Source organism: Lactuca virosa, chromosome 5, assembly GCF_052849685.1.
Source record: "Lactuca virosa cultivar CGN04683 chromosome 5, Lactuca_virosa_CGN04683_v6, whole genome shotgun sequence".
NCBI classification, from domain to species: Eukaryota; Viridiplantae; Streptophyta; class Magnoliopsida; order Asterales; family Asteraceae; genus Lactuca; species Lactuca virosa.
In genome coordinates, this window is record NC_136430.1 from 346,890,727 (window position 1) to 346,900,192 (window position 9,466).

General features: G+C 32.1%; 1 protein-coding gene across 1 annotated transcript; it reads left to right on the forward strand.

Annotated features, from left to right (window-relative positions):
- Window positions 1–1,030: 1,030 nt before the first annotated feature.
- Window positions 1,031–3,742, forward strand: LOC145112702 (uncharacterized). The gene is made up of 11 exons (XM_079048838.1): window positions 1,031–1,191; window positions 1,302–1,384; window positions 1,872–1,977; window positions 2,072–2,170; window positions 2,250–2,315; window positions 2,428–2,544; window positions 2,643–2,717; window positions 2,965–3,067; window positions 3,148–3,195; window positions 3,307–3,428; window positions 3,529–3,742. The coding sequence occupies exons 1-11, from the start codon at window positions 1,120–1,122 to the stop codon at window positions 3,607–3,609; spliced, it is 972 nt and encodes a 323-aa protein (XP_078904964.1). The 5' UTR covers window positions 1,031–1,119; the 3' UTR covers window positions 3,610–3,742.
- The last annotated feature ends 5,724 nt before the right edge of the window (window positions 3,743–9,466 follow it).

Here is a 9,466-nt window from a genome sequence, read left to right on the forward strand (position 1 = left end):
ATATATTCTTTTTTACTTATAAGTAAAACCTCATAACCTTTATTTCTCCAAACTTAAATCCAATTCTTATATATTTCTATTGCTTTTTCTTTCAAAATCACTAGAAAACGTCGTCATCTTCGTCTTCTGATACGTAGTACTAAACATTTCACAATCTTCACATAAACTTTGTGAAACACATTTACGAGATTCAACACATTAATCTTAATTTGGATCCCCAAATGACTCGGAAGATAAGTTCTCGGATGAAAACTTCATGTAGTATCTTTTAGTTATTTTATTTGTGATATTTTTTTAAAGCTTTTTATGTTTTTCATTTTTTAAATTATTTTTAGTTTAGTAGTATGTTTTAGTTATATTATTTGTGATTTTTTTAAAAAGTTCTTTGTGTTTTTTATTTTTTAAGTTATTTTAATTTTATTATGTATTTTTTTTATATTAATGAAATTAATTTGATGTTTTTATTTAAATTAAACTTAAAAGAAATGTATGGCACCCTACGCAAAGAAACCATACTTTTATAATAAAAATAAGTGAAATAGACTCATTAAGATAAATAACTTTTCGGTTTGTTCATATTTGGGTAACTATATTTTTTAGTACAGATATAGATAACGAACTTTTTGGAAGTGTTCACATATGACCATTTTGACTGGCTGTAGCAGGTTACATCTGGTCATAATGGTCATATGTGAACACTCCCAAAAAGTTCGTTATCTAGATGTGTACAAAAAAAAGATACTTACCCAGATGTGAACAAACCGAAAATATAAGAGTAAATTACACGAATGGTCCCTATGGTTTGGGTAAATTACTGGTTATGATCAGATGTAACCTGCTACAGCCGGTCATAATGGTCGATCACTTCTAAAAAATTTGTTATCTAGATACGTACAAAAAGAAAAAATATTTATCCAGATATCAACAAACCAAAAAATTAATTACCTTAATAAATCTATTTCTCTTAAAATAACACTGATGTCGCTAGGTAAAAACTAAAAAATGTGGTTTTAGTGACACTCTATCCGGCCTAATCACAATATTGCCTACACTTCTCCACACTGCAGCGATATCCTACTGCTTTATTGCTGTTCACTGAAGATATATCCTTCCCCAAAAATGGCTACTGCTCTTCTTTCTTCCCCATACCCACCCCTCCTACGCTCCATTTCTCCTTCCCCGATATCGTTGGTACCTCTTCTCTCCTTCTACACTGCAAACAGATAACCACCTGCATTGTTCTTCCATAAATTGGGCAAAATTCTGTCTTTCTAACATCAGTTTTTGTTTTCTGTATAAAGTTTCAATCGTCTGGAAGATGGCATATTCGAACTAGGAACATGAACACATTTCCAATAACCAGTCTAACGGAAACCAACCGAAGGTAATTTTGATTCATTTGAGCTTTTCGCTTTTTCCGTATTTTTAGGGTTTCTATATTCTGCCACCATGGTTGTGTAATTGCGTTGTTAAGTTATATGATATCTGCATTCAGAAATTGTATTTGATTAGGTGTTCATACGTTTCCCCATTTCTCTAGACAGATAAGATGATTTATCACTTCCATGATATAGTTTAGACATTATCATACGTGAATAAAATCAATTGTGGTAATCTTGTGCACGACTAGAATTTTCCCAATAGCTATTCTGCTTATGATCTTATCATAACAAACACTTCGAGAAACATAGGGTTATTGAATATTGGATTAATGATGTCTGTAGAACTGTAGATGAACAAATATTGTTTCTTTTGTGGACTAAATGAACACCCACTACACATAATTGAAGTTTGGATCATAACCATGCTATTCTTTTCTTTGATTTGGATCTGTTTATTCTTAAATCACTTATTTTGGATATAATAAACAGGAGAAATTTGGTATTTGCAGTCAATCAAGACACAGAGGAAGCTTTTAAAAAGACAGTGGAAGTTGATAGACTTATAGACATGTTAAAAGATGCAACAGATCAAGAAGTACATATATATAATATATCTACCCTTTTCTATCCACTAAAATTTCCCATCAATTCTAAACATTCTTACTTATTTATTTTTCCTCAAAAAAAAGCTGCAAAAGCTTGTTGTAGAAAATATTCTTGCTTTCAATGAAGGTTTCTGGATACGGCTTGCAGCTAGAACAGACACCTGCAAATCAGAAGATGATAAAGTAAACATTTTAAAATTGAAATTTTGGAACACCCCTTTTGTTTTTTGTTTATTAATGTCAAAATATTTTTTATTTTCAGAAAGATTATGAAGAACTGGCTTCATCTGTCATGAGCATAGTTGATCGTGTTGTACACAAGACCAATGTATACTTTCTTTAAACATTTTTCTAGTTATCGTTAATTATAATAATGTTTTTTTATTTTATATTTCTTGCTACATTTTTTTACACATATAGCAGTTTTCTTCTTCTTGTAGGAAAAAATAGAGTCGGCTACTGATGTTCTCAAGGACATCTTAAAACCAGTAGTTGATGACGTGGAAGAGATTTGTTGGCCTCCCCGCGATCCTAACGCCCTCAATCTCATGGAAAAAGTACAGTTTCCTATTTTGCCCTTCCCATATCAATATCTTCCTCTTTTGCCCTTTTCGAATGTTGTCATAGTATCTGATATTTGATTATAATATTGCAGGAAGTAAACCAAAGGGAGCAGGAAGGACAGCTGGACGAGGGGTTTTTATCAGAAGTCAACGCACAACTCCGACAGGTATCTGATACGTGACGTGACGTGACGTGACATGACATGACAGTACATATAACCTTGAACTGTGTTAGGCATGCATTTGAATGAGACTGTGACTCTGACCGATGTCAGTGGGACAATAATTGCAATTCATTGTTCCGTCCAAAAAGGTGGAAAAGGGACCCGCTTTTGATCTTTTATCTGTGCAAAAGACGTGAATGCCCTCATCCTTGAAAGTATCTGCAAATGAAGTAATTATTGTTTGGGTCAGGCAAAGGAAGATAGAGACAAGCCAGGTCTTGAAGCAATGTTGCAAAAAGTTTTACAACTTTATGCATCAAGAGTCCTCTCGAAACGTAGTTATGCCATGAAAGGTGCTCTACATTTATAACAAATTTCATGTTGAATTTAAACGAAATTAACTCGTTTTTAATCCGTGAATTGTTTGTTGCAGGCAATAAAGTTTTAAAAGCCGAACAATGTCTTGAGGAAATCATCAAAGGTGCTATTTTTGTACCTTCGATATCAGACAGTGTCATTGTCAGTCAAAGACAAAAGACACAGTCACAGTTACAGTCACAGTCAGTACAACTAACTGGTGTTTTAATGGCAGCTCCGGAGTCAGAATGGAATAATTTGTTGATCAATCATTTGTCTCTTTTTAAAGGCGATATCTCACCGGATGAACTTTATGCGGTTATAAAGAAACGAATCGAAAGGACACTAATTCGAACGGTTTGCACTTTTTTTCTTAAAAAAAATCTTGTTTTATATCAATATTGGTATCATTAAATTATTAAACTTATAAATACTTAAAAAAAAAACTTTCAAACAGGAGGGAGGTTCGTATCAGCAACGTATACTTGTTGAGTTTTTGAAAGGCATTCAGTCAAGAGCAGAGGAGATGGCCCGATAAATCAATACATACACGTGCTAATTATATGTTCATAAATTATAATTTGTAATTTTTATTATTCGGCTACAATTTATTCAGATTTTTGTTATGATAACTTAAATCATGAGTTTGAATAAATAAATTAATACGGATATGTCATATGTCAATAGAAGTACGAAAGTTTTAAGAAAAGGAATATAAAAAAAGGAAGAAGAAGACATGAATTTAATAAGGATCCTTCATAAATATTTTGTAGGGTCTTGATCAATATAGACAATCTGGCATATCCCAAGTTCATTATTATATGCATATCAAATTCAAAAATTATAAAATGAAAATGAAAATAAAAATAAAATTCTATTACTTGGGCCTACATTAAAAAATCATCATCGTGTTCATATTCAAAGTTCAAAATTCAAATAATGATTGAGATCGTATAAATGATGTCACAAATTGTGTTGACTTATGCCAAGAAAGTCAAATATGATTCGAGAGTGGAAAATGATATTGAATTATGTAAAAACTTAAAGCTAAGATTCAACTCGAACTAGACCAATGTTTTTATTAAAATTATGTTTTTATTTTTTTTTATTTTTTTTTATTTTACATGTAGAAAATGATCGATAGTTGTTCTTTTCATATGAATGTTCCCGTTTTGCACATGTTGAAGGTCATGTATGTAATGCAGCCATTTTATCCATTGTAGAAGCATGATTGTCGTCTATCTACTCATATTTTTATTTTAATGAGATGAGTGAGGTTTGTTGTTATTACTGTTACTGATGTATGGTTATCTGATATTTATAAGTTGATTTTTATTATTTGAGGAACATAAGTACCCTCCAATGGGGTTGTTTAGTTGAATGGAAGAGTAGTTGGAGGGACATTTAAGCTTCACATGCAATGTTCATAGATATAAAGAAACCCCATCTACTTCTATGGATCCACATGTACCCATCACCTTATTTATTTTCAAACCCTCCACCCTTCTTTTATTTATTTCTCATTTGGACCACAATTACATTCACATTCTCATGAAATATATGAACTCATCATTAAACTTTAGAATAAATTTTGTCTGGCTAAATAGGTCCGAATATATATAGGTTTTGTTGGTAGTAAAGTGGTACATGAAACTTTGCTATTTATGAAGTGTAAGAATAAGAGATTTTTCTAAATGAAATTTGACATCCAACATCAATATAACTTCCTGATCTTGAATTGACAATTTTTGGGGGAATTTATAATAGATTTTTTTTTTCATGATCTTGAAAAATATATATTAAGAATCATATTTGAATTCAATTTAGAGATCATTTTTAGAATTAAATTGTGTATTTTATAAGTAGTTGTTAGATTGTGTAGTTTTTAAGTTAGTATTGCATTAAAGTTTTCGTAAACAAAAATCCCACGTGATTCGAATTATTCCAAAAAAGAAAAAAACAATTCAATCCCTCTATAGGTTTTCTCCTATTTGATTTGATTTGTAAACTTTTGTATTGAGTGAATAAATAGAAAAAAATAAAAGGAAATTCGATGATTCTTTTATTTATTTAAATTTAACCAAATGTTTTTTTTAAGAAATGATTATTATCATTGCATTTAAGTCTCATAAAAGTACTATTTAATGAATTAAAAACTAAATTACTCCAGCTATTTAATGGAATTAATATAACTGAGTTGAGTGAATTATAAGCATGTGATATAATGCATTAATTGTCAGGACTTTTGTACACCAAGACACAATTCAAATTCTCAAATTTACAAAATAATCGGTTAAAACTGAAAAGTAATTGACATTTACATATTATTTTTTGTTTAAATAATATGGAGAGTTTAAACAAAAGATTATTGAAATAAAACATTGAACTTTTTTTTTTGCTCTACCTCGTTTAAGTTAAAATTTTGAACGAAATGAATAGGAAGTAAAAAAAAAAAAAAAAAAAAAAAAAGAAAGATTACAAAAAACTGTTCATTGGTTTTAACGATCTATTTAACTGTATTTCTTAATCAAAATATTTAGGTAGTGTTTGTTTTTTGTCAACAGATCTGCGTGGCCTCTTCTGTCTGCGCCGCGCAGACCACACGCAGACATTAGCCTTCTCAGACTGTTTGTTTTTTTGAAGACTGCAGACCTAAAAATGTCTGCGCGCCCTCTTCTTGGCGCAGATGTGGACAAGAGTCTTCTAACATCTTCTAGCCTAAAAAAACATATATATCTTTATTTTTCTTAAGTTTTTTTTTAATTTATATTTTTTTCCAACTTTATTAATGATAAACAATTTGAAAAAAAAATTACAAAACTTAAAAAAAAACGTTCGACGATACAAACATGATATTTTTGACAAATTTATAAATAAAGATTTATTACAATAATAGTCGTTGAAGTTGTTTATATAAATATGAAAAAAAAATCATAATATATTCTTATATTTTTTGCCAAATTTTGTAAAACATTATTTAATACAGTATCATCAATTTCTCGAGAAAATATTAATGGTACGTTTTTAATGGATTTAATTGAAAAAATTGAAGTTTTTTTGCATCCATTTATGTATCAAATTCTTTAATCACTAATTATAATATTTAGTTATAACTTTGCAACCAAAGTTGTTGGTTTTTATCAAATATATTCGTTAATTCATACCATTTTTATTTTTATTTTTTATACAATAATACATAAAAATTGATCTAGATTCGTTAATTATTTATAACAAAGTCATAAAAATATTAAAAAATCACTTTGAAGTTTAAAAAAAAAGTGTATTTAGATTTCAGTTTATTTTAGTAGCCCGCAGATGTTAAAAAAACAAACAGTCTTCTTTTTTCAGACTGCAGACGTTTGGTCCACCTTTTCTACTGCAGAAGTCTACAGATGTGGTCCGCAGACTGCAGACATTTTGCCTCAGAAAAAACAAACAGCACCTTACTAATTATATGTTTTATCTGTACTATCATATTGTTTGATTTTTATCTAATCATAAACGATAATTAAATACTACACTTAGACCGGAGGGAGTGGGAGGGAAGCTTCCCTCACTTTTTGTGGGTCATACCACCATTTCCCTCGCTTTTCTTTCCCTCAACTAAAACCCAAGTAATGGGTGGAAAAGGCTTCCCTCACTACTTTTTTTTAAATAAAATTAATTGATTTTAATGATAATTGGAATATAAAAGTATAGTGTCTATTTTGTAATTTTCAAAAACTATTTTTGTGAAGAGAATTCAGAGTTGGGTGTATTCTGCCATAAGACCAAAACATAGGGGCCAAATATGCCATTTCCAGAAACTTCTCATCTTCTTCATTCTTCCTCGTTAAAACCTACAAACTCAAAAAAAAAAAGAAAAAAAAAACAAATTCCAGCCACTAACAAGAAGAGAGAGAGAGAGCGGGAACCCCTGTTGGAACTTTATGTATATAAAGGATTTGCAAGTTGGCAATTTCCTTTGTATCCCACATTGGTGGGGGGAAGAAACATTTGTGAGTTTATAAGCTTATTCCCTTGATAGGCCTTCAAAGGCTTTAGTGGATCAAAGGAATGGGTCAAGCCCACGCGCGCGCCTAGCCTAGCCTAGCACTAGCCGACGCCGCGAGTGCGGGAAATGGCGCGATTTAGGCGCACTTGGCACTTCGCACGACGCATCGGTCGCTGGGAGCTGAGGAGCTTTTATTTTTGACGAGTTCGGGTCAAGCCGGTTTGACCGATCCGGTCAAATGGTTGACCGGCGTTGACTTCGTGGAGGATAAGTCATCGGGGCATTCTAGAAGGATCAGGAAACAGCTTGCTTGGAGAGCAAGTCGTCGCCCTAGAGTTTCTGGGGCCGGCCTATGGGGGCCCGTTTTATGCCTTCTAGGGTTTCGATACCTATAAATACTGCTCCCTAGGAGCCATTTGACACTCTCACGAAAATCAAAAGCTCTCTCTCACTCTCTGCGATTTTCTTCTGGTTTCCGAGTATTCACTTTGTGTTTGTCGATTTTCAGTGCTGTTGGAAGATCGATATATCTGCATTAAATCCTGGGGTTTTACTCTGTTGCTTACAGCCAGTAGAAGCGAAGTATAAACCTTAAAGGACAGGAGTCCGATCCGTGCAGTTATTTGAAGTTCAAGATCAACCATCAACAGGTCGGTTTTACTTTTCTGTCTTGCATTTACTTTCGTCCAACAACAGGACAGTCTTCTTCTTCCTTTCTTATAATCAGATCTAATCGTGAAGGATTGATCTGGTTTTGGACGAAACTTGGTAAATATAATAATAATAATTGGATCTATTATTCGCAACTAATCGACACATAATTCTCAATATTATTTGTCGGTTTCCTTGCGTGTCTATTAGTTTGATTTACAACAACCCCTCCCCCACCTCCTCCCCGCGCCTCCTATCCCGCACCGCCGATGCGGTCCGAGCGGGAATGGCTCCTACACATCCTTCCCGCTCCACTCCGTCCGGCCTTAGGTACTGTTTGTTTTTCTGAAGCAAAAATTCATGAATTCCACGGACCACCTCTGCAACCTCTGTAGTAGAAGAGGTGGATCAAACGACTGCAGACTGTAATAAGAAGCGTGTTTGTTTTTTTTAACATCTGCATGCTGCTGTAAATATTAAAAAATTAAAATAAGCTGATTTTATAAACCGAGATAGTTTTTTAATACCGAAAACTTAATAATGTATGACATTTCAGCAAGAGTTTATGATATTTCAACAAAAAATAATGATATTTCAACAAAAAATAAGGATATTTTAGCAAAAATAAAGATATTTCATCAAGAATTTATCATTATTCAATATAAAAAATAGAAAAAAAAGAATTCAACAAGAATAAACAAAAAAAAAAAAACGAAAAAAATGTAAAATAAGATTTCAGCAACATATAATCAAGAATTGAGCAAGAAAAAAGAAGAAGATGTCAGAAGAGGCAATACAAGTGCTGCGCCAAACAGAACGCGCATAAGTTTTTTACTCTGAAGACTTCTAAAAAACAAACAGTTGCGAGATTAAAAGTGTTTTGCGTGTGCTGCGCCACACAACAATAAGAGGTCTGAAGAGGTTTTTTACAAAATGACAAATAACACCTTAGTGATTGAGTATTGTTTAAAAATCAAATTAATACTATAAATAGAAGGATATTCACCCCACCAAAATTCTATTAGGCAAAGGGGAGTGGTAACACTCTTAGCACCTTGCCACATCAGCTTTTTGAGTGCCACCTCATTTTTCTCCATTTAACACTTAATCTTAACTTATGGTAGGGAGTGGTAACACTCATATCACTCCATTTTATTTTTTATTTTGATTTTCTTTTCTCTAATTTAATTAAATTACTTTATTTTAATACACAAACATATTTTATGCACAAATATTAATCAAAATTTATTTTTTTAAATCACCAACAATTAATATAATATAAATCAATTACATGAAAATAAATATAATATTTAAGTGCCGGGTCCTTTTGGTTATTTTAAATCAATGTTTGATGCTTGGGACCAAATTTGTAGGGAATTATCAAATGAGGGTTAAAACAATTTAATTGAAATCAAAGTTTTGAGAATGGAACTATATTTGTAAACAAATGTCTAGTGAGGGTAGGAATCATTTATTTGGAAATGAAGTTTTGAAATGGGAATGGATTGCTGATTAAAAAGACATACACCTGAAAATTGAGAACCAATGAGATGCAGACATTTCTTTCTCTCTCCGATCAGCAACGTTAGTTTGTTTCTCTTTCTTCTCGTCACGTATATGGCGAATGAATCATAGCGACCTCCCTAGCGAATGCTAGGGGGTGGTGTGCTGTACCCTTAGCGACTTTAACGAGTGTGGGTAACGACATCCACTCCGTCCAGTCTTAGAGTTTGAAGGCAAAAATGTTTTT

Bases quoted from the DNA above. Each gene is read 5' to 3' on its own strand.
- LOC145112702 (XM_079048838.1), top strand. From the start codon at position 1,120: ATGGCTACTGCTCTTCTTTCTTCCCCATACCCACCCCTCCTACGCTCC. The intron at 3,068-3,147 runs GTGCTCTACATT...TGTTTGTTGCAG, and splicing joins ACGTAGTTATGCCATGAAAG to GCAATAAAGTTTTAAAAGCC. The intron at 3,429-3,528 runs GTTTGCACTTTT...ACTTTCAAACAG, and splicing joins AAAGGACACTAATTCGAACG to GAGGGAGGTTCGTATCAGCA.